The 26,435-nt window shown below is 36.9% G+C and overlaps 1 protein-coding gene across 1 annotated transcript in view; it reads right to left on the bottom strand.

Annotated features, from left to right (window-relative positions):
- Window positions 1-6,130: 6,130 nt before the first annotated feature.
- LOC122815558 (vomeronasal type-2 receptor 26-like) overlaps window positions 6,131-26,435 on the bottom strand; it is an 88,208-nt gene continuing 67,903 nt past the window's right edge. Inside the window, exon 4 of the mRNA XM_044088152.1 lies at window positions 6,131-7,035. Within this exon, the coding sequence (XP_043944087.1) occupies window positions 6,131-7,035 (905 nt within the window). The remainder of the gene's footprint in view (window positions 7,036-26,435) is intronic.

The following is a 26,435-nucleotide window of genomic DNA, read 5'->3' as shown; positions in this document are numbered from 1 at the left end:
ATAAGGGATCTTAGCTTCTTACTGAGGCTGACCAGGGAGCTCCTCCACTCATGGGATTTTACTCTCTTTTGCAACAGTTTCTTCCTTATGTTGCAGAGTTTGTTTATGGCAGGGGACCACCAGATTGGCTTCCTTTTTTTTGGAGGATAGTGTCTTGGTTCTGTTTGGGATAGCACGATCCATGCACTCGTGTAAGTGCTTATAGAGTGCATTTGTGTAGGATTCAGCAGTCGTAACTGTATTGTCCTTCTGCATGGGTGTCATGTTCGCCACTCCTGTCTTAAGAAGAATGAAGGTGGCTTTGGAGAAATTTTTTGCTGTGGTTTCCTTAATGGTGGGGTGTGGGTGGGATGTGGATATCTATGGTGATTAGCTTATGGTCAGATCTGAACATTGAGGAGTTGACTTCAGATGTGGAACACTGGTCACTTATGTTGCTAATGACTAGATCTAGGATATTGTTGCCTCTGGTGGGGGTGTGGATAAGTTGATCCAGGGCACTGGAATTTATGAATTCCAGAAAACGTTGAGCACCAGTTAATGGTGGGGTAGTTGAAATCGCCCATTATTCGGGTGTTTGGGTGAACCCTAATATTTTCCAGTATATCAAGAAAAGAGCAGTGGGAATCCTAGGGCATGGTGGGGGATCTGTAGCAAGCTACAATTTGGATTGCAGTTTTGCCCAGAGTTCGTTGCACTTGGATAACCTCGGATGCATTATGCTGAGCAACTAGCCTGGAGATGTGGATATCCTTAATGAATATGGACACACCTCCACATTTGGTGTTCTGGTCCAGGTTAGATGGCCGAAAAGTGTGGTATGAGTTTTAGCCTGGTAATGCAGGAGTGCACTCTGCAGCCTTGAACCAGGTCTCAGTCACTGCACAGATATTGATGTTCTCCATTTAAGGAGTGCCTCAAGGGAGTGCATTATGAGATTTAGACTTCTAGCATTGAGTAGCATTACCCTCAGTGTTTGCTTGGCTGTTCCTGTTATGATGGTGAATTTGTCATTTGAACCTTGCCTAAAAAGGCACTATAGGGGTGGCAAGACCCTTAGCCAGTATCTGGAAACCCAGGGGTGACAGGTGCAGGCCATCTCTGGCAAAGCATCATGGTCTGTTGACCATGTCGTCCCAGGCAGACAGATACTGGATCCCCTTAGAATGACACCAGAAGCTTAGCCAATTGTTGAAGTCAATCATTTTGTCCTTGTACTGTGGTATCCTTCTGGGTGATGGCAGGATGCTACTCAGGGCTAGGGTCATATCTGCCTGGGCTACAAGATTGGAGAGCTTTTCCATGTCTCTTTTCATGTAGTCCAGAGAGGTATGTCTGAGGTCATTCACACCAACATGGACAGTGACAGAGTCATATTTGTACTTGTTGTGGAGTGACCTGAGTGGATGGGTTATATGGTGGATCCTGGCACCCAACAGGCAGCTGACAGTAACCTTCTCCTTGTTTAGCCTGGTGAGTGGTCATCAGTGTGGCTGACTATAGAGTCACCTATGACTAGTGTGTTGGGTACGTTGTTTTGCCTTGTGGGCTGTGATTGAGTGGCACACTGAGTCTGTGGGCTATGTGTCATTTGGGTTGTGTTGAGGGGTGGAGGTTGATTGTGTTTCTGCTTTGCAGGTCTCTGTTGCTTGAGCAGATTATTATTGAGAGCCTCCGTGAATGTTTTTGTTTTTCTATGTGTGGATTTTGTTGGTGTAGGTTTAGTGGGACTATGTGTTGAGTGTGGTGTGGTGGAAGTGTTCACCTTCTCCTCTTGACTGTCAGGTTTAGTCTTGGATGGAGTCAGCTTTACCGCCAGTTTGGCTAGATAAGTGCATCTCTCACAGGTTATACTGTTGGGTGGTAGGAGGAGGGGGTTGTCTGTGTACATGAGGCAATAGCTGCATTGCACCAAGAGGCCCAGATTCATCAGATAGACAGGAGAGAACACTGGGAGCTAACCCTTGAACATGCCCGAATAAAAAGCTATTTTCCTCTAGACAAGTGAGGAAAGTGAGTACAAGAGCTGTTTTCTCTAAGCAAGTGAGGAAAGTAAATACAAAAACTGTTTTCCTCTACGTAATGAGGAATGTTAAGTGCTGTAGTAATTTCTAGATTATTTAACACTTAAAATAAGTTCTGAACAAGTGCTGAGCACGAATAAGCAAATTCCAGTGCTAAAACCAAGAATCTGTATCTGAAGTAGACTAGTTACAGGAAAGAAACAAGTGCAAATGCGGCTTTTAAATCATAGTTGAGAGAGATGTAAAAACTGCTCAAACGGCCAATAACTACAATTTATGGGCCAGAACCATTCCTTATGTGGTAGATAGGTTTCCTAGTGCTTACCACTCCCACTGATAAGCTAAAAGGCTTCCCTCCAACACAGAAAGGCTTTATAGGTTCATAGGTTCGTACTAAGCTAACTGCCCTTGCGAGCCATTTTAAGCATAGCCAATTATCCCTTGTGAGACTCAAACCCTGCACCTTGTGTTTGTAAGGCAACACCTTAACCATTAGGCCACCCTCCCATTTGGGGGCTCAGGAGCTTACAAACAGTCCTGGATACAGCAAATCTGTATCTGGACTAGACTAGTTACAGGAATGGGTGTAAACAAGTGCAAATGTGGGCTTTTAAATCAAAGTTGAGAGAGATGAAAAAACTGCTCAAATGGCCAATAACTACAATTTCTGGCCAGAACCACTCCTTATGTGGTAGATAGGTTACCTAGTGCTTACCACTCCCACTGATAACACAGACAGGCTTGGGGGGCTCAGAAGCATTCAAACAGTCTTGGATATAGCAAATCTGCATCTGGACTAGACTAGTTACAGGAAAGGCAGCAAACAAGCGTAATTTTTTTTTGTTACAGTTAAGCAGAACACAGGGAGATTCTAGCAAAGGGTTTTTTTTTTTTTTTTTAGGTTCATAGGTAGGTACTAGGCTATCTGCCCGGAGGCATTTATAAGCCTAGCTGGAATATATTGGCTTTTGCCACCCCCTTAGATTAGTTCCCTGTGCCTCTGTCCAGCAGAGCCATTGAAGTGATCCCCGGGGTAAACTTTCTGTTTCTCATCCCCTCATCAAGGTTTCTCTTGAAGAGTATTAGTGTGGAGCTCTGCCTAATGTAGATTGGAATCTTGATCCAAAGCATGGGAAGTCTCTAGGACAGGAATCTATCCCTCCAAGACGTCCTATTTATTGTTGTGGTGAGGTTTAGATCCCTGGAGCATGTGGCTCGAAAGGGTATGATTTTCTTTAAGTGGAGCATGTCCATCAATTCTGGGTTGGACATGGCCTTGTATGTCAGGCAGAGATCACCTCTGAGTAGGCGGTATGCAACCGAGTGCAGCTGGAGTTTGTTCAGTCGAGCTGCATAGGGCATCTGCTTGAGGCCAGTGATCCTCTTGGTGAGGTACTTCTGTGGTCTTTCCAGCTGTTGCAGGTGTCTTGTAAGGTACATCCCAAATGGGGCATTATACTCTATGGTGGGTCTGATGAGTGATGCGTAGAGGGGCACAATGACCTCTTTTGATCTGGATGTAAAACCTTTTGTGATTTAGGTGGACCACATAGAAGGATTTTCTAACCACTTTGGCAATGTGATTATCAAAGGAGAGATTACTATCTACTTGGGTCCCCAGATCCCTTATTACGTCTTCCATATTTAGGGGGCTATGACCTATGTGGTAGTTTGTGGGTACTTTGATTTTTCCAAAGGGGATAACTATGCACTTTCTGGCATTTAGCTTGAGGCCATGGTTTTGACACCAGGTATCTGTCTCAGTGAGACCCTTTTGGAAGATGCCTGTGTTAGCCAGAGAGTCAATTATAGCCCATAGTTTGCAGTCATCTGTGAACTTGGTAAGCCATAGTTCTCCTGTGCTTGCCTGTTCCTCTGAGAAGTATATGCCAAACAGGAAAGGTCCTAGGACTTAGCCCTGGGGAACACCACTTGTAACCAGTTTAGAGTCAGACCTAGCTCCCGCAACTCTTACCGTGTGGGTTCTGCCTGTGAGCCAGTTGGCAACCCATCTCATGACATATGGGTTTAGGTTCAGGCTGGTGATCTTGTCTATAATACCAGAATGGGGAATGGTGTCGAAGGCCTTTGTGAGGTCTAGGTAGGCTGTGTGGACCACCTTTCCCTCATCTATAGCCTTGGTAACTGTCTCAAAGAAGTCCACCAGGTTTAGGAGGCATGATCTGCCCTTAGCAAAGCTGAATTGGGTAGAGTCCCGTGTTTGGAGGTTCCCAATGTCTCTGTTAATGAGATCCATGATGATGAGCTCCATAGCCTTGGAGACCAAGCTAGTCAGGCTTATAGGGTGATAGTTCCCAGGGTCTGTTGTGGCTCCACCTTTGTGGAGCGGAATAACCGTTGCTGTGCCCCACTCTATGGGCACATAGCCTGTGGAGAGGCTGAGTTTGAACAGTGTGTTTAGGTGAGGAGTTAGTTCATCTTTGAGCTTGTGTAGGATGCAGCTTGGGACACTGTCAGGTCCCATTTATTCTGTGTTTTGGCTTTGGAGAGGGCTGTTTTAACCTGCATGTCTGTGATTTCAGGGGCACTACATTCTTCTGGTATGGTTATGGGCCCTTTTGGGGGTGAGAGGAGGGTGAAGTTTGCACTGAACCTGTCTGCCAGGATGTTGTTGATATCGATCAGTTCAGTGTATTTTGTGCCATTCTGCACTAACTCCAAGCAGATCTGAGACATGCCACTTAGATTCTTGACATAGCTAAAGTATGCCTTGTGGTTATCTTTGGAGTCCTTGGCAATTTGTCTTTCGAAGCTAGCCTTGGATGATTTTATGAGAGATCATTGTTTCTTGCTGATACTGATCAGGGATGTCTTCCCTTCTTGGGATTTTACTCTTTTCTGTACTAGTTTCCTCCTTCTATTGTATAGCTTGTTTATGGCAGGAGTCCACCAGACTGGTTTCCTTTTTTTGGAGGAGTGAGTCTTGATTTTTCTTGGGATAGCACGATCCATGCATTCTTGTAGGTCCCCTTTAGAGTGCATTAGTAAAGGATTTTGCAGCTTGGGCAGCATTATCCTTTAGCATGGGGGCTTTAAAACTTTCCACCTCGGTCTTAAGTAACGTGAAGTTTGCTTTTGAAATGTTTTTACCCTACAAAATCACTTTCTACAAAACTACCACTATTCAGACAAATTTGGTTTGTATGTAGCAGTAGGCTTTGTGTTATAAGATAGAAAGGTAAACTGTTTTGTTTCTGTTTCCATTTTTTTTATTTAATGTATTTATTATTTACATTGTTGTTATTATTTTGCGAGGTGTGTTCTGATTTCATACCATTTAAGGCTAATGTGGATCTTGATGTAGAGGGAGCCATCAATGTTTTTCTCTATTTACCATACATCAGACATGATATTGACTCTAGAAAATAACATTTTGATAGAATCTGCTAGTCCTAAATGACATGAGACCTTGTTGAACTACCCAATTGCATGTAACTTTGTAGAAAAAATAATTTGTTTTCAGTGAAAAAACTATAAAAAAGGTCTTAAATGTACAAACACTAAGAAATTATGCACAAGTTTTATACAAAGTAGTTAGAGAAAATCAACAAAAATGTGAGCAAACTATATTAAGATAAAGACTTGGCATGACAGTTTCTAAATTCTACAAATGCTACTTCCAGGAGACCTAAAGTGCATTACATGGTTATTCTGATAATATTACTGTTATTAGCTTTGTGCCACAGTATTGTCATAGCTATTCTGCAATAGAATCAGAAACACATTTAGAGTTACAAATAAACATTATTAAACATATAAAGCTGGCTGTAACTCAGAACTATTACTCTATACTAATGTCAATGCCTAACTAAGTTTTCCTTATATTGTCTCAATATGTTGTTTTTGAAATGTCTAGTGCTTCTATTGTAATGTCTAAATGCTATGCAATGTTTTTTTGTATATTGTTATTATACTGTATAATTGGAGCTTTTCTCCCCAGGCCTTCACTGAAAATGGACATGTATCCAGTTGGACAAACCCGGTAAACAAAAGTAAAATAAAATAAAATAAAAATAAAATAATATTAGGTAAAGCCAGCATAGCAACACAGATCCATTAATATTTTTTGTAGTGTAGGTGCCAGTTTATTTAAGTACAGTATTTTGCTGCCTCACAATGTATCCTTTTGTATTCATGTGTGGTCTTATTACAATAATATAGCACTTTGGTAAAAAAATACAAAGTAGTAATCCAATGCTGGATGAGAGAATGGCGAAAATCTCAACTGCTACCATATATTTCCCTTTTGTGCTGATGTAAGCTGGAATAAATGTCAACCAAACACTTACAAAAACAATCATACTAAATGTGATAAACCTGGTCTCATTGAAGCTATCTGGTAGATTTCTTGCAAGAAAAGCTATTAAGAGGCTTAGAGTTGCTAATATACCTAAATATCCCAGCATGCAATAGAACATGAATACCGAACCCTCATTGCATTGAATCACTTTTTTCTCTGGAAGCTTTTTGTCTGTCTCTGGGAAGGGTGGAGAAACTGATATCCACACAATACATATAATAAACTGAAACAAAAAACAACAAAATATTATACAAAATGATGTTTTTGACCCAACCAAGTTTTTCAGTCGGCTTCCAGGTTTTGTTGCCTTAAAAGCAATTACTACAGTGATAGTTTTGGCAAGTACAGCAGAAACACAGATAGAAAAGAATATGCCAAAAGCTGGCTGTCTGAAAATGCATGTTTCATTCTTTGGGGGACCAATGAATATTAAAGCAGTCAGCAAACATAAGAGGTTACTTATAAGGAGAAAGTAGCTGACTTCCCGGTTATTTGCTTTGACAACTGGTGTGTCATGATGTTTGATGAATATACAAAGGACCCCCACAGGCATGAGTGAGAAAACAACAGCAATGGCAGCTAGTGAGGTACCCAGGGGGTCTTCATACGAGAGGAACTCAACATATTTTGCGATACAGAAATCTTTCTCGGTATTTGACGAATAATCTTCTGGACATTTTATACAAATACCTGTAATAGTAGAAAATTACTCATGAAAAAATAGATCTACAATGTAATGCAGTAAACACAGACACTTTTTCTATACCACCATTATATGATGAATATTCTATTGAATTCTTAATAGAAACAGTACATTTTTATGAAAGCATACCATTACTAGAACATTAACCGTAATGATAATGCATTCGATTGATATGAAGTTGAAGTTATTAATAGTAATATACTTAATGTATGTATGAATTTTGAATGGTATGTAAATCAACATCACAAAAAAGGGAAAAGTAATTTTATATCATTTAAATTATGCTTTGACCTTGATTTTTAAAAAAAGATGATTTAACATCAATAGTATGATAATCTGGGGTGGAGCTTAGATGGCCAACTGAGAGCAAAGAATTTTGAGAGCTCCATAAACTAGTAAAATAATATAGGAAAATGTTATTATTTTTCAAGTTTAAAACATCATAAATCTATAGATAAACTTCTAAACTACATACATATCAATTTTGGTGGAGATATACAAAACTTTTCCTGTCAAGTAACTTGGAGATATATTGAGTCACTGAATATGAGCCACTCAAGGAATTATCATCCAGATGCTGCTTTGAAAAAAGAACTGCAATTGATGACATCTACCTTGCCATGTACCTTGCCATCTACGTTACAGGAACTATCTTTGAAGCTGGATGGCTTTAAAATGACTTAGAAAACCTCAAATTAAATTCTCAAAAACAGACTGATACTCTTAAGGAACTATTATAGCAACACCATACAAAAATAACAAATAAAGAGACTTCTCTAAATGACATTGAAGGGAGACTCAAAGAGGAAGAATTCCAAAAATAATTTCTGCTTAAACAGAATACATGTCTGCTTAACAAAATAGATGACTTAGAAAACAGGGAAAGGAGAAACAACATAAGGATCTTTGGTCTGCCTGAAAACACTGAAAACACTAAAGGAGAAGACATTATTTCATTCTTAACAACCTGGATTCCTGAATTTTTAGACTTGAAAGAGGGACTTTCATTTGGAATTGAAAGGGCACATAGAGCACTGAGGAAACCTGCTTTTAACTCAACAAATACTCCACCTAGATCCATAGTTATAAAATGTCTTTCATTTCTGGGCAAGGAACTAATATTAAAATATCCTTGGAGAAAATCACCCTTGATAAGGTTTGACAATGATTATTCTTCCAGAATACTAGAACAAAGGAAAACATTCTAGCCAATAATAAAACTGTTGAAACAAAACAACATTAAAGCACAGCTGGTCTTTCCAGCCAAGACAAAAATACATTTTGACAATGAGATGAGAACCTTTAATGACTTAGTAGAAGCTACTATATTCATCAAAAACAACAGTGTCTCTCCCAGAAGAAATGGAATGGGTGCCACCTACTCTTAACTGAATAAAAGAAACAAATCCTTGGACTGATGCTAGAAAGAAGAAACAAAAAACTGATTCCAAGATAGCTATCCCAAAAAAAAAACTCTTACAGCTACATCTCTCAAAGTATCAACTGATATGGTACATCACTTGTCATCTGTTTTTATTAAAAAAGGAGGGTTTTTTAAACAAGTGAGAAACAGTAATGATTTATTCAGAATATTCAAAGAGTCCAATAATTCTTCACAAATAAAGGTAGGTCAAGATGGGTTACTATTTACATTATTTATATATCCAAACAATGCAACATATAATACAAACATAGACATTTCTATTCCTCTACTTGAACTCAGTGAATACTTAACTTGTTCATTTTTCATTGTTTTTACTTATAATAATTTAAGTAATTAATTAACTAATTCAACAAGGTACCATTTATCAGAGTTCAAACTCAAATGTAACAAATTAACATCATATATAATAGCAGTAACAGTAGAGTGTTTTTAAAAAAAAATGCTGCATGGAGACTAATGCCTTCTTCAGTTAAAGTATGATTTAGAAATGTTACGTATATCCTGGTTAAATAATAGTAGCAAACTCTTAGTACAAATGTCATCATTATTCTGTCTTAATATAGTTAATATTAATTATGGCAGGTATCACAGCTTCAAGTGCTATTTGAGCAATCCTGATATGGGGGTGTGTGGATGCAGCTGTGTCTGGCAGCTAGTACAACTGTCATTATTATTCTGTCTAAACATAGTTAATATCAACTATGGCAGGTATCATAGCTTCGAGTGCTGTTTGATTAAGCCTGACATAGGTTGTGTGGATGCAGCTGTGTTTGGCATCTGTTGTATGTTATCGTTTTTGTCTCCGGGAAGCTGTGGGTTGCGGCTTGTGATCAAGGTTTACTGATGCTTGTGTATTAGGAAGAGACATTTAGTGTTTTAGCCTGGATCCAGAGGAAGGGGGGTAGATAAAACTAGAATTTGGGATATTTTGGCAGAGAATAGTTTGTTTATACATCTGCTGAGTGAGAGGAGGGAAGGCTGGAAGAATGTGTTATCTCTTGTTGTGACGGCTTGTTGGGAGGTTTTTTTTTTTTTTATCTGTTTGCTCTCTGTTCTTCTCCTGGCCACTGCCTCACTGAAAGGGAGGGAATTTTGGCTTGAAGTTGCAGTGAAGTGAAGCTTTGCTTTAGGTGCATTGTGGCCTCTGGTATGCGGTACACAAACACACTAACAGAAACAGATGCTCCCAGGTTGCTATGGTAATGGAGACAGAGTGACCATAATGTTTAACTGTTCTGAGGTGCCTCCAAGATGATGCTCGGCAATGAAGTTTTTGGTTTAAAAAATATAATAAAAGGGCTGTTTTAAACCATACGTACACATATTGATCGTCTCCCAACACTTCGTTTAACTCATTAAGTTGATTCTTGATAAAAAAATAAATTAAAATAATAATAAGCGTAATTTTTTATTTAAAATGTATTTGGTCCAAACACATTAAGGACTTTACATAAGAGTGGAAGTCTGAGTTATTGTGAAAGACTAAGGGCACTTGGTCTTGTGCAGTACCCTTTGCAGTGGTCTGGGAGGTGAGCTTGCTTGGACATTTTGGGCATATGGGGATAGCTGATTCTAGGGGTGTTTGGGGTTGCAGGGAAGTGCTAGAGAGTCATCAGTTTTCTTTCATTGAAATATCTGTGGGAATAGAAAGTGTGCTGAGTGGTTCACTGGCAGAGTGGCCACTGCATGGAACAGGCTGGTAAAATGGAACAGGACAAATATTGGTTTGGATATTTTAAGAACAGCCTGGAAAAACACCACATGAACTAGTGAATGGTATTCTGGCAAAACTGGATGGGCATTGTTGCCCGTGCTTGAAGTACTGATATATGTGTATGTAAGGATGGAAATATACTTATAACAAATAAGAAACTAGAAGGGTCTCATAATTTAAAGTCTATGGACTGTATAAACATGCTTGGAAGTAGCTAATAATAAGAATAATCATTACAGCTTGTGGTCTCTCAAATAACTAAGCAACAGCCAAAAAAAAAAAAAAAAACACACACACACACACACACACATACACACACACACACACACACACACACACAGTAGTCATGTAATGTATGATTTTAGTAAATCTAGACATAAAATATATAATCATCATATAAGATGAAGCAGTCTGTTGAATTTAGATATTAAAGACAGGATTTAATAACATGAGCTTCTGTATAATAACAGCACTACTGTCTTAACCTGTCATAAATGACATACACTACATTGAACATCAAGGGGAAGCATGATGATTTTCTTATATAAGTAAATATGCATAAAAAGTCATGTAATTGCTTTACCTTGAATTGTAGTTTTTGTAGCCCATCTTGACCATATATAATACTTAAGCGGTAACCAAGGTAACTAATGTTTTATACATGACATCAAACTGGCAAAGTTGTTCAAGAGAAAGAATAGAAGCCTGAACTTGAAATGTCACAGAATGTAACAATCATATTCTGAACAAATAGTACTAAATTGACAATAGACACTCAGTTTAATAACATGGGCTTGTGTATAATAACACTGCTGTATTAACGTGTCATAAATGACATACACTATATTGAACATCTCATATAAGTAAATGTGCATACATCAAATAATTGCTTTAACTTGAATTGTGGTTTTGTATCCCATCTTGACCACATATAATACTTAAGCTGTTACCAAGGTAATTAATGTTTTACACACAACATCAAACTGACAAAGTTGTTCAAGGGAAACAATAGAAGCCTGAACTAGGAATGTCACAGAATGTAACAATCACATTCTGAACAAATAGTATTAAATTGACAATAATCACTCAGTTTAACCTTTGCTGATTATAAAAAATAGAATGTTGCCATTTAAATCTAAAATCTTTCAGTGTATGCCATAAAATGGCAATTTATGAATATGGAATGGGAACTTGTAATCATTAATCACAATAAGTGAATTTGTTGTTTTTAACCTATAATTTCACTCATTTTATAAGAAATGACAGATATGAAAATCCTTATGTGTAGGAAATGGGGGAAAGAGGGATGCACTGATAATTAAAATGCACTAACTTTCATCAATGTTCACATAAAACAAACTTGATGCTTTAAGTAAGTTAGCAACAAACAAAGTGATTAATTAAATGCTGGCAAACAATGAAATATAATTTCTGATATATCCAGCAAAATACATTGTATTATAAACATTAGGTATCTATTTATATTAAGTAATAAGTTTTGAAAGACTTCATCAATAAGGGTGAATATGTTAAATAACTGTGTGCTATACTCTTTTACTGAGGTTTTATATATGATACATCCTACTTTTCTATAATTTAAATCCTTGTCATCTATCTTTCATGTAAATATTAATTGCTTATACAATAAGTAGACATTTATATTGTATTAGAATTCTGTCTAATCTACAATAGTACTGTATCTGTTCAAAATAATATAAATATTGCTTATTCCTATTACAAATATTCTACATATGATAATTCAATTTATGGAGCTCAGATGTTTTGGATTGTCAAGGTATGAGTGATAATCTGATGGACGTATGTTTCTCCATCAGATTAGGAATGATTTTCATTTCATGGCTAGTGCGGATCTTAGTTTTGTTAACATTTATTAATTTAAATTTGTTATTTCACAAAAGCACTTTTAGTATGCCTGACCAAAACATTACTTTATTGGTAAACACTCAACGTATAAAACTGATAATTCCCTTCAAAAGCTCAAACATATACTTTATAGTTATCAGAGGAAAATGTTCAATAATCACAATAAAACAAAAAAAACATAGTCTAAATAACCTAAGATGGATTTAACTTTATTATCTTTAAATACCAATGGCTTAAACATTCCTAGCAAGAGATCAAATCTACTGAAATATTTAAAACTGAACAAGGCACAAATTGTTTTCCTTTAAGAAACTCATTTCAAAACAAATGACAATTACAAATGGAATCCTAAGGAATATATTATATTGGCACAATCCACTCATAAGACAAAGCAAAAGGGGTAACAATTTTATGGAAAACAAATGTGATTAACACAGAAATCAAAGATAAAGAAGGCCTTATGGCATTAGTAATAGTGAAATATAATAACAGAATATGGACCCTAGCCAATCTATACTGGTTCTCAGGCATTGGAACTGGAACTGTTAAAAAAACACTTGGATTTAATTTCCAATAATTATAAAGGCAACTTAATATTAGGAGGAGATTTTAACTGTATATTTGATATTTCTGAAACTACAAATAAAAGACTGCTGCATACATCTTGCTGTATCAAAAGCTTTAAACAAGTGGGTAGAATAATTTCATCTTGCAGATACTTTCATATTTAAAAAAGATAAATAGTTGTTGTTTTCCCATCAAGATCACAGTTTTGGTACCCAAACTAGAATATATAAAATATTTGCTGCCCATGACTTACACTCTAAAGTCATTAATTTTTCAATCACTCCCTGCCCCTTTTCATACCACAATTCATTGATACTAAAACTTCAAAATGGGTACAAACCATTAATCTTTAACTCCAGAATTCCAGCATATATAACTAAAATTAAAGAGTTCAAACCCTGGTTATTATCTGAATTACAGTTCTTCTCACATATTAATTACACCACAGAGATAAATAAAATAATGATATGGGACTCATTAAATGCTTACATATATGTTAAAACCCTAACTTGGTATAAAAAAATCAGAGAATGGGATTCTAAATTATTAGATCTACAATCCCAACTTTTGTCAGTAAAAGCTGAAAAAATAAAAATCATTTGGAGATGAAAAAGAAAGTAGAAGTATTAAACAATAAATACAATGACATTCTAAGACATAAAACTAGTTTAGCTTTAGAAAAACTAAAAATTAATACCTGGGCCACTTCTCCCAAATATCTACACAATTTATCCACAAGAATCAAAATACAATCAAAAGCTAATAACATTAAAAGTATCTTCCATGAAAAGAAAGGGAAAACTGTCTCAGATATAGGTGACATTCTTGATGCCTATGAAAATCACTATATGGAGCATTTCCAAAATGAAAATATACATATCGATCAATTAAATCCAGATGAAAAATGTTCTAATATAAAAAAAATACCAGACAAATTAAAACTAGATCTGCAAGCACCCATATTCTACAAAGAAATTGCAAATACAATAAAAGAGGGTAAAAATAATAAGGCTCCAGGTATAGATTGCATAATTATGGAAATATATAAACATCCTCCTTCAAAGATACTATCCCTCTTCCATTAAACTCTATTAGAACTTCAGTCACAAGCTTTAATACCACCATCTAGGAGATATTCCTTAATCACCCCAATCCTAAAAGAAAACAAATCTCCAAACCACTGTACCTCATATAGACCTATATCATTATTAAATAATGACTATAAGATATTTATGACAATATTAACTAACAGAATGAAAATACCACTATCCAAAACAATAAATAATGATCAAACTGGATTTACATATCATAGACACACACATGACAATATTAAAATGATAATTTCTCTTATAGATTATGTTAATAAAGAGAAACACTCATAATTGGCTTAGAGATAGAGAAAGCCTTTGATTCCCTAAATATGGACCATCTATTCAAAATCCTAATCTTAATCCTAATCCTAACTAGGGCCAATAGCCTAGTACCAACCTATGAACCTATAGGGGACCAGGGAAGTAAATAGTGTGGGAAGAAATAGCCAGGGAATTGTTATGGCTAGGCTTATATAGGCCCTAGGGCTGATAGACTAGTACCAACCTATGAACCGATGAACCTTGAATGCTATTTGAATTTCCTGCATCCTTTGTTCATCTCCTAAAGAATATATATATATATATACAAATAATTCAGCATATGTCAATTTAGGTCCTTTTACCTATGAATCTATACGTATAACAAAAGGCACTAAACAAGGATGTCCCATGTCACCGATTCTGTTTGCTCTGGCTATTGAATTATTGGCAGATTCAATTAGTAACAACATAAAAATCAAAGGAATAGATGTTTATGAACAATACAATTCTAAAGTAATGCTATTTGCTAATGACATATTACTAACATAATCTAATATAAAAGAGACATTAGAAGAATTAGATCTATTAATTGGCAAATTTCACATTACTTCAGGACTCCATTTCAATAAATCAAAATCAAATTTTTTATTTAAAAAAAAGAACTGCAGACTAAGGGGGGGTCGTCACATCATTGGGAAACAAGAATCTACCTTAAAATATCTAGAAATTGAGTTATGCAAGGATACTAGTGAATTAGTCTCAAACAACTACAATAATATCATCAATGCAATTAAAATCTATGTGGAAAAATGGAACAAAATAATATTAGCATTTGAAAGTAGACTACAGTTAATAAAAATAGTTTTACTGCCCAAGTTCCTATATATAGCTTTGGCAATACAACTGTTACCAGAAAGGAATATACTTAAAGAAATAAATTCATGCCTAATCAATTTTTTATGGATTCTCAGAAGAAACAGAATAGCTTTAATACATCTTATTAGACCATGAAAACAGGGAGTATTAAACTTTCCTGATACAGAAACATATATAAAAGCATCAATATGTAAAACAATCTGAGATTGGATAAGTCCAAATGACTCTGCAAATTGGAAATAATTACCAACTGTAATATTAATAAATTAATTTGATTTACAAAAAAAAATTCAAATAACAAATAAAAACAATTTTCCATAGCACATATTATGCATTTGTATGCAATATAACATAACTAAACCCACTAAAACTAATATGATTAATTAATACATTGACTCATTTAGGAAAATTATTAATGCAAATATAGATTTAAAAATCTGGTTTGATCTTTTAACACCATTTATAATTATAAAGAACTTTCCACATAAAATATATAGAGAAATTATTAATTCCTGGGAAAATAAAGGATTTGTTTGCAGGCTCCAATGAATCAAAGAACTAAAAGTTTTAGATATGCAAGTAATAAAAACAACATACAAAATTCCACAACAGGACTGGCTAACTTTACAGAGTATTACTTCATATTTGCAATATGTAAGTAGAATAATTAACAATTCTTCGTTTAAAGAAATACCCATATTTACGAAATACATATATGGAATCATATATAATGGCTTTGACATGGGAAACAGTATTTCAACATTTTACAAAATATTGATAAACTATAAAACACCCAAAACCTCATATTGGAAATATATAACAAAAGGACACTCAATACAGTTAATTGAAGATATTAAAACAAATATGTTATCGATAAAATATACATCCCTTACACAAAACTGAGAAGTTTTTAATTGGAAATGCTTGCACAGAGCATTCTTAACTCCAGACAGAATCAGTAAAATTAGTTCATCCATAAAAGGAATATGTTGGAGATGTGAGCAAGTACACAATGCAGATTGGAACCACATTTTCTTTGATTGTGTTAAAATTAAGTCATTTTAGAATGATATTAATAACTTTCTACAAGCTTTACTTAATGAATCATTTTATTTAACTAAAGCTCTTGTATTATTAAATGTGAAAGAAGGTCCTCATTTGAATAGGTCAAACATGTATCTAGTATGGGATATACTTGCAATTTCAAGGAAGTGTATAACAAGAAGATGGAATACAAACAATACAACTTTGGAAGACTTCTACAGCCTACTGAAGACCACAGCATTATTGGAAATTAAAATTAAAGAACTACAAATTTATCCAAAGCCATTTATCAACAACCCTTGGGGAAAAGTCTTATCGTTGATTGACACTATACAATAATTCATCAAACACTCTGATAATGGATTGGACATATTTATAAAGTAACTGTATACATTAAGATCTGTTATAGTGTCAGGCTAATGTAAATAGTGTACACAGTTATTTAAGATATTATTTACAAATACTATGGAATTCATTCAAATGTATTTGAAAAATAAAAAAAAATTGAGAAATAGTAGGATATTCTCCCTACCTCTTTCTGTCACCACATTGTTGGTATTAATGTGCATAGCATAAACATTACATGGAAATCCAGTTGGTTAATAACAAAATAAGTGTCATTAATGATTGTTTGCAAATATTAGTCAAAATAATTATTATATTCTTATATAGCAACTGGGGCTTAGGTTACACTGCAGTGTAATCTTAAATATATCAGTCACCAAGATAAATGAAAAAAACAAAAAACAAGACCAAGAAATATTGGTACAAAAAGGCTTTACTTCACAAATTAGGCATCTGGGTACCTTAGACATTAACCTTCAATGGCTACATTGCATCAGCAAGCTTGCAATTTATACCAGGTTAACCCCTCATCTACCGGGAAGGCCTATTGTTTCTGGGATTGATTCTTATTTACAGAATGTAGGGACACTATTGGAGTCATTGTTGAAAGAATTTTAGTCAGTATCTTGGCACATATTAAGAACACCCAGGAACTGTGTGAAATGGTGATAAAGATTAAATAGCAAGAAGAGTTTTATTGAGCTACAAATTATATTGGTTCACCTTATATGAATATACAGCTCAGATGGGGTCTGGAGGCTGTTTGGAGCATCATGGGTGAGAGTCCTCGTATCGCTTTTATTGCCAGCCTTTTACAGTTTTGTTTAACACAGTTATTTCAAGTTCAGTAACAAAATAATAAATAAATAACTAAATAACTAAATAAATAAATAAATAAATCTCTAAAAAAAAGGTGACAGTGATGGATGTCCCTTATGGTCCCACTTATGCCATCATATATATGGGGGATTTTGAAAGAAAGTTTATTTCTGGGACTGAGTTTTATAAGAAATGTGATGATATAGAGGCATTATATCTACAATTTAATTTTCATTTGTAATGGACATCCTTCAGATTTTAGTTATTTCATTTGTGAGTTGAATAGAAACAATCTTAGATTAAAATTTTCCATGGTGGATCATTGGACATCCATTTAATTTCTGGATGTAGAATTTTAAGTGGATGGTTCACTTAAAATTCAGCACAGGCTATTTATAAAACCTATTGTGGTCAATAATTGTTTGCATTCTGATAGCATACACCCCCCTGCCCACCTTATGTATTACCTTCCATATAGGGAATTCAAACATATTTTTCAATATTTCTGAGTTGAAACTTAAAGATAGATACCTGCAAGAATTGAAAAGTAGATTAAAAGAAAGGGGTTATAATGAAGAAATGTTAAATCTTGCCCTGGATAGTATTTATGGCAATAGAACAGACCAGAAGAAGGTTTTAGCTGAAAATGGAATGTGTGGAATGAGACCGAGAGAAGGAGAGAATGATTATGCAGGCATTTTGAAGAAGGGATACTTTGTGATTAAATATTTCCCTTTCTCTGAGATTATGAAAAAAACTGATTTTGGAATTTTGGTACCTCATTTGTATGAGGTGGTAGTACATTTGTTTCCAAGATATATTACTTTTTTGAATGGCAGGTTGTTGTGTCTTTCGGCTTTTCCCGGTTAGGGGTCGCCACAGCGGAACTCCGGTCCACTAATGATTGGCAGTTGATTTTTACGTGCTGAGTTGCCAGCGATGATGCACAACCTTCAATGAAGGTACGCCCATTCAAGCATGTCTCTATGCAGAAGACGCTCTAGCTGAGAATCAAACCGGACAGGGTCTCTCTGTGAGGTGACAACGCTACTGCAGCATAAATTTAAAGGAACTTCTGCATATGACATTGTTTACCATGCCAGAGGGATCAGTTGGCTCTTTTGCATATGGACACTGCAAAACTTGTTGCAGGATCAGAAACATATCTGGTACTTTTATTAATGGTCAAAGGTTTATGTCCAGGGAGACATTTCATTGCAACTCATGTGGGGTGGGCTATATTGTGGGGTGTGTATGCAACAATGTTAGGTGGCACATAGCACAGACAAAATGGTCAGTAAAGGTTTGAATACTTGAACATTTGGAGGCATACAGAATAAGAATAGGAAAAGTCCCATAAGTGAACACTTTAATTCTGTGCATTCTGGTTTTGATGAGTCTTTTTTCCTTGAGTATTTTGGTACGACCTGTTTTCCCGGGGGAGGGGGGGGGGCTTTAAGAGCAAGTTAAATGAGTTGGAAAGTAAAATGATTTTAAATTTTAGAACACTTCATCCAAGGGGTCTTAATCTTGAAGTTAATTTAAATTAATTGCTGTTATGTATAATAATGCATTTAATTAATATACAGCAACCGAATTAGGCAATTGTTTGCATTCTATATTTATTTTCTATATACTGTATCATTTATGTAAAGTTTTTAGTGGAAGTGTGTTATATGGATTTAAAGCACAGTGCCCTTTAAGATAATTGACTTAGTTTAATATGAGGGGTTCACCTAGAATAAATTGCAAGCTAGCTGATGCAATGTATCCCTTGAAGGTGAATGGCTGAGGTACCAGATGTCTAATTTGTGACGTAAAGCTTTTTTGAACCACTAGTTTATGGTTTTGTTTTTTTTGTTTCTTTCGTATGCTGTAGTGTAACTCAAGAAACTCCAGAAATTAGTGAATGTTTAAGACATGGGTAAGATATTAAATACATTAGCACATTTTTCACAAAAGCCAAAAAAAAAAAATTAAGTACAACCTAGTACTGTGTAGCCCTAACAGAGTTGCTGTAAGACAAAACATGGAAGAATTTGACCATTAATATATGTGTGCAACCTATTTTCCCCTACCAACTGAAAAACCTATAATGGCCCCATGTTTATTAGTCTGAGTCTGTTTGAAAGTGCAGCTTAAACTTTTCATTCTTACTTTTCTGTTACTTTGCTTTTATTTGTGGCCACATTATACAAGCACATTTAACCATCCTAGCAAGTTGATCATGTCTGTTACTAATGTGTATTCTTCGGTAGCTACACATTTAAAGAGATCATTAGGCAAAACTGAGACATTCCTCAATCAGTAGCCTAGTACAGGAGTTTCAAAGAAACACGGAGGCTGTGAGATGACTACCACCCTAAGCAGAGGGCCATAAATCTTCAAAACAAAATGAAAGGTAGTAAGTGAAAACAGGACTATAGTGTGGCCATTTCTCCTTATGTATAATTATGCCTGTTTGAGAGCTGCTTGATGCTCAGTGGCAGTAAGTTTGAGGTCCTTTGGCTAGTAGCTTCTAGAGCCAGACATGGTCCTAATTTTGCTTAGAAATGAAGAAAAAACTTCAGTGATCAAGACCAGCATAAGAAACATAATAGGCAACAAGTCATAAAATGGCAGCAAGACTGCTCTTCTTTCCAGAGCATCTCTGTGGGAATCTCCCATAGATGAGGCTTAGGCCATTTCTATTCAACATCTTTACAAATAACACCCACACAGCTACTAAATGTGCTACCTTTAGTACATACACATATTGTACTAAAGGTGGCACATATTGTACTAAATGTGCCACCTTTGGTACAATATGCGGATCACTCCACCATTTTCTGTTCAGTCCTAATCCTCACAAAACGTCAACAAATCACTCAAGTTTCTTTCTCAGCAATTGAAATCTAACTGTAACTTTCCTTTCTCCTTCTCAACCCCAAGAAAACAAAGTAAATACTTTTTACCCCCCAAAATCGCACTGATCTAAAACAGTATTTTTTCATTAGTGGAAACAATATTACCTGAAAATTGGTATCCCAATCAAAAATGCTTTGAGTTATAATAAATAATAATGTGAAATTTGATCCTCACATACTAGAGACATTTAAAAAGCTCACCAAAACTTTACTTACTCTATTCATCAAAGACTTCCTTAGAAATACACCTGGGAAAAAAAAAAAAAACATAGCATCAGCTTACCTCTTCCTTCCCTACTTTGTGCTTCCCCTATTTTCAACAATCTCCACATCTCTCAAAAAACAAAACTGGAATCATGCTGTAATAAAATTGCTAAATTTGCCTCCAACTGACCCTCCTTCTACTATAATTGAGTATCCCTTAAATAGCTAAGATGGCTCCAACTACCTCACCATGTAATGTTCACACAACTGCTAACAGTCCATACCATAGTATACAAACAAAATAACTGCCTCACACTACAAAACATAGTGGAGCTTTTCTCCCCGGGCCTCCACTGAATAAGGGCTTTGTCCCAGTTGGACTTTGATGGTAAACAAAGATAAATAAATAAACATTATGCAGCAATACTCTCCAATTAGAGATCTCTGCTTGTGTAACAAAGTACTGATAAATACCACAAAATTCAAACATTCCACAAGGGAGTTCATAGGTTCATAGGTTCATAGGTTGGTACTAGGCTATCGGCCCTAAGGCCTATGCAAGCCTAGCCATAACAACTCCCTGGAAAATTTTTTCTACAATATTTACTTCTCTGGGCCCCTGTCTAGCAGGGCGACTGACATGATCCCCGGGGTGAATTTCCTATCGCCCATCCAATCATCAAGGTTCCTTTTGAAGAGGGCCAATGAGGCGCTCTGCTTGACATGTATGGGCAGTCTATTCCAGAGTATGGGGAGTCTCTGGGTCAGGAACCTATCCCTCCAGCATGTTTTGTTCATTGTGATGATAAGGTTTAGATCCCTGGAGCATGTGGCTCTGAGGGATTGGGATTTCTTTAAGTGGAGCATGTCCAACAGCTCAAGGTTTGACATGGCCTTGTATGTTAAGCAGAAATCGCCTCTGAGTAAACGATATGCCACAGAGTATAGCTGAAGTTGTTTTAGACGGTCAGCATATGGCATCTGCTTTAGGCCTGTGATTCTTTTAGTGAGGTATTTCTGTGGCCTTTCCAGCTGTTGCAGAGGTGTGCCACGTAGAAGGATTTCCTGACTGTTATGGCGATGTGGTTATCGAAACTGAGACCACTCTTCACTTGTGTCCCTAAGTCTCTCATCACACTTTCGATGTTTAGTGTCCTGCCACCTATGTGGTAGTTTATAGGTACATGTTTTTTTTCAAAGGGGATAACTATACATTTCTTGGCATTAAGCTTGAGCCCACGGCTCTGGCACCAGGTATCTGTTTCTGTAAGGCCCTTTTGTAGAATATCCACATCATTTGGGGATTCAATAATGGCTCCCAGTTTGCAGTCATCTGCAAACTTTGTTAGCCAGAGTCCCTTAGTGTTGACCTGTACTTCAGAGACGTAGATGCCAAACAAGAGTGGTCCCAGGACTGAACCCTGAGGTACTCCACTTGTCACTTGTCTGGAGATGGATTTGGAGTCGGCTACTTTTACAGTCTGGGTTCTGTCAGTAAGCCAGTTGGCAACCCATCGAGTGACGTAGGGATTTATGCCCAGCTTAGTAAGTTTATCTATGATTCCAGAGTGGGGGGTGGTGTTGAAGGCCTTGGTGAGGTCCAGATAGGCTGTGTGGACTGCCTTACCCTCATCCACAGCTCTGGAGACCGATTCAAAGAAGTCAGTCAGTTTCAGGAGACAAGATCGGCCCTTCACAAACCCAAACTGGGTGGGGTCCAGTGTCTGTAGGTTGCCAATGTCTTTGTTTATAAGTACCATGATAATGCGTTCCATGCCCTTGCAGATCAGGCTTGTCAGACTGATGGGATCCTCCCTTGTGGAGTGGGATAACTGTAACTGTGTGCCACTCAGTGGGCATGAAGCCTGAGGTGAGGCTATGATTAAACATGACACTTAGGTGGGGTGCCAGTTCATTTTGTAGTTCATGTAGTACACAGCCTGGGATGTCATCTGGTCCCATGGATGCTGTATTCTTAGCTTTGGAGAATGCTGTTTCTACCTCTGTGGCTGTGATTATTGGAATTTGGCAATCTTTTGGTATTGAGATGGGCCCTTTAGGGGGTGAGAGGGGAGTGAAGTTGGCACTAAATCGATCTGCTAGGATATTGGCAATATCCTTGGGATCAGTATATTTAATGCCATTCTGTTGTAGCTCAGAGCAGATCTGAGCATTGCCATTTAGATTCTTGACATAACTATAGAATGCTTTGTGGTTGTCTTTGGAATCTTTGGCAATTTTATTTTTGTAACTTGCTTTTGAGGATTTTATGAGGGATCTCAGCTTCTTACTGAGGCTGGTGAGGGAGTTTTTTGCATCCTGGGATTTTCCTCTTTTCTGCAACAGTTTCTTCCTTCTGTTGTATAGTTTGTTTATAGCAGGGGACCACCAGATTGGCTTCCTTTTTTTGGAGAAGAGCATCTTGGTTCTATTTGGTATGGCACGATTCATGCATGAGTGGATGTGCTCGTACAGTGCCTTAGTGTAGGATTCTGCAGTCGAACTTCCAGATCCCGTCTGCATGGGTGTTGTGAAGTTTGTCACTTCTGACTTCAGTAGCATGAAGTTGGCTTTGGAGAAGTTTTTTAAGGAGGTTTCCTTACTGGGGGATGGGGGTGGGATGTGGATGTCAAGGATGATTTGCTTATGGTCAGACCTGACCAATGAGGGGGTGACCACTGGTGTGGAGCATCTATCTCCCATGTTGGTAATGACCAGGTCTAGAATATTGGAGCCCCTGGTGGGACAATGGATTAGCTGATCCAGGGCATTGGAATTTATGAATTCCAAGAACCGTTGGGAAAAGGAGTTGGTACCCAAGTAGTTTTCCCAATTAATGGCAGGGTAGTTGAAATCATCCAGTATTAGGGTGTTTGGTTGTATCTTAATATTTTCCAGTATGTTTAGGAAGGTGTAGTGAGAATCTTGGGGTATGGTGGGGGATCTGTAGCAAGCTACAATTTGGATTGCAGTCTTACCTAGTGTTAGTTGTATCTGGAGAATTTCAGATGCATTGTGTTGGGCAACTAGCCTGGAGGTGTGAATATCCTTGGTGAATATGGACACTCCTCCACCTTTAATGTTTCGGTCATGGTTTTGTGGCCGAAAAGTGTGGTAAGAATTGTAGCCTGGTATTGCAGGGGTGCTCTCTGGAGCCTTGAACCAGGTCTCAGTCACTGGACAGATATCGATGTTCTCCATTTTTAGGAGTGCCTCGAGAGTGCATTTTGAGGTTTAGACTTCTAGCATTGAGTAGCATTACCTTCAGATTTTGCATGCTTGTATCTGTTATGGTGGTGGTTTTATCCTTTGAACCTTGCCTAAAAAAGGCACTATAGGGGTGGCAAGAGCTTTAGCCAGTAACCTGAATCCCAGGGGTGACAGGTGCAGACCATCTCTGGCAAATCATCGTGGTTTGTCAATCATGTCTTCCCAGGCAGACAAATACTGGATCCCCTTTGAATGACACCAGAAGCTTAGCCAATTGTTGAAGTCAATCATTTTGTCCTTATACTGAGGTATCATTCTGGGTGAAGGCAGGTTGCTACTCAGGGCTAGGGTCATACCTGCCTGGGTCACATGATCCAAGAGCTCTTCCATGTCTCTTTTCATGTAGTCCAGGGAGGTACGTCTCAAGTCATTTACTCCAGCATGGACAATGACAGAGTCATATTTGTACTTGTTGTGGAGTGACTTGAGTGCATGCGTTATGTGGCAGATCCTGGCACCCGACAGGCAGCTGACTGTAATTTTCTCCTTGTTCAGCCTGGTGAGTGGGACATCAATGTGCCTGACTATAGAGTCACCTATGACTAAAGTGTTGGGTACATTGTCTTGCCTTAGGGGCTGTTGTTGGGGTGGCACACTGGTGTTGTGAGCTGTGTATCACTTTGGTTGTGACTGGTGTTTGTTTGCGTTTCGGCTTCGGAGGTCCTTGTTGCTGTATTCAAATTATGTTGCAAAGCTGTGAAACTCCTTACCACTCAACATAAAACAAACAGATAAAATATGCTTTAAAGTTCAAGTGAAGCAATGCCTAAATGCCTCTTGGCAATGCCCAAGTTCTATACTAGGGTAAAACTCTTCTTTTATAGTCTCTCTTATCCTTCTACAGTGACATCTAAAACTTTTATTTCTTTCAACTCTCTAATTCCACCCAAGAGTTACTACTTCCAAACTAGCCTGGTCCACCAATATATCACCAATTAGCTAATATTACTTTTCTTTAACTTTTTATGAGCTTAATCACATTCTCAGCCTAGTTGTCACTACTCATTTCCACTTTCCTTTTATGCTATTTACTCTACTTTACATGAACTCCTTACCCTAACACTGTAGTCATTATATCTAGCAGTTTCTTTTTTCCCTGATCTTTCATAGCATATCAGGCATTTTTTTATTCTAACCTCTTCATAATCTACTTGTGGTAAGAATTTTTTAATTCACTGTTATAAAGTCCTACAATCTAAAGACAGCTATTGTGATAGGCTCCTATGTGTGAAGAGAAGCTGTGACATATTGTTGAACAGTTATATATATATAGGTTCAAAGGGTTATAGTAGGCTAATGACCACCAGGGTCATTCCAAGCCTAGCCATGCAACCCAAACCAGTTTTGTCCCCAAGTTCCTTGAATGTCTATATGGACTGGTATGTTAGTAAGAAGGTAGCTAAGGGGTATATAGGGATATGTTAGTTGGGGGTTAATTTATTTTCCAGACTGAGGATGAATTTGTGATTGCTCATCCAATAATCAAGGATTCTTTTGAATAGGGTAAGAGATGATCTCTGTTCCATATAAATGGGGAGCTTATTCCATAGTGTAGGGATCTTTTAAGACACATATTGGTCTCTCCAGCATGTTCTATTTATGTGACATGCAAAGCTCAGGTTCTTGCATATAATGTTTCTGGTGCTGTTTGCTTTGCGGATGTACAAGAAATCCATTAGAGTTGTATCTGATACAAAATGTAGTTACCTATTGTGGAGGGATTTATGTTGAATGATCAAAGTCAGTTTTGACAAATAGAGACTGAATCCTGTTTGCTGAAACTGCCTTCACCCACATCTCCTGGAATTACATATATGTGTATATATATATATCTATATATATATATATATATATCTATATATATATATATATATATATATATATATATATATATATATATGTGTGTGTGTGTGTGTGTGTGTAACACACACACACACACACACACACACACACACACACACACACACACACACACACACACACACACACACACACACAATAGTGGAGAGAAAAAGCAATCTTCACTTTCATTGAAGGTGGTTTTGCCAAACTCTCTTTGTTGTTTTTTTTGCTTTTGCTGAAATTGCCTTCAATGGATTGATATGCTGCCATTGTGAAGTAGGTCCCCTTACAGGCTCCCCAAACCCAGCATAGTTGTTCTTTCTCCCTGGGACCAACAAGTAAAAAAGAAAATCATCTTTTTTATGAGTAATCCACTGTTGTATTCCTGTATGTATTTTCTACGCAGAGAGTGGACCAGAGAAGAATGTACACATTCTCAAAATCAAGCAATGAAGACAGGAAACAATCCGTCTTTGAAACTTAAGTTATCTGGTTTATTCAAAGTAATGAGTGCCTTTGTCTATCAGACTGCATCAGATACAATGTTTCATTTGCATTTAAGTCTGAGCTACTGAAAGAAGTCAGAGAAATTTGACACTAAGTTTATAGTCCACAGTATATCTGGTCTGTAAGCTTACTAGTTAAATCAAAAAATACACCACACTTTTATTTCATTTCTTTTGATGAAAAGCTTATTTTTCAAAGTTTTGGGCTTCCCATGCTTTCCAGAAATCATGAGTAAAGGTTGCTGGATGGGAATAGCTCTGTGCTAGTTGTGGAAGACTAGTAAGAGAAGGATCCAATCAAATACTCATGGGGGACAGGGAAAACTGTAATTAATGTACAAGCAGTAGGGTGCAGCAGGGAGGGAAGTACTTATTTTATCAGTGGGGACTGAGACAGAAATAAAAACAAGGGAAAATCAGTAAAAATGTAACAAACAGAAAGGCACTAGAATAGAACATTTAAGCAGGCAAATGATAAATAGATTATAAGCAACAAAGGTGAAATCTAAGCAGCTAAAACAGAAGCACAACAGCTCTAGCAAAAATGACAATACTGCCAGTACTGCAATCCCAATGCAGTCTAAGTCAACAGACTAGGCAGAAATTTATCAGTA

Source organism: Protopterus annectens, chromosome 1.part1 (genome assembly GCF_019279795.1).
Source record: "Protopterus annectens isolate FY-2018-M chromosome 1.part1, PAN1.0, whole genome shotgun sequence".
Lineage (NCBI taxonomy): Eukaryota > Metazoa > Chordata > Ceratodontiformes > Protopteridae > Protopterus > Protopterus annectens.
Note: the sequence above shows the minus strand (reverse complement) of the source record. Positions and strands in the feature narration are given on the sequence as shown.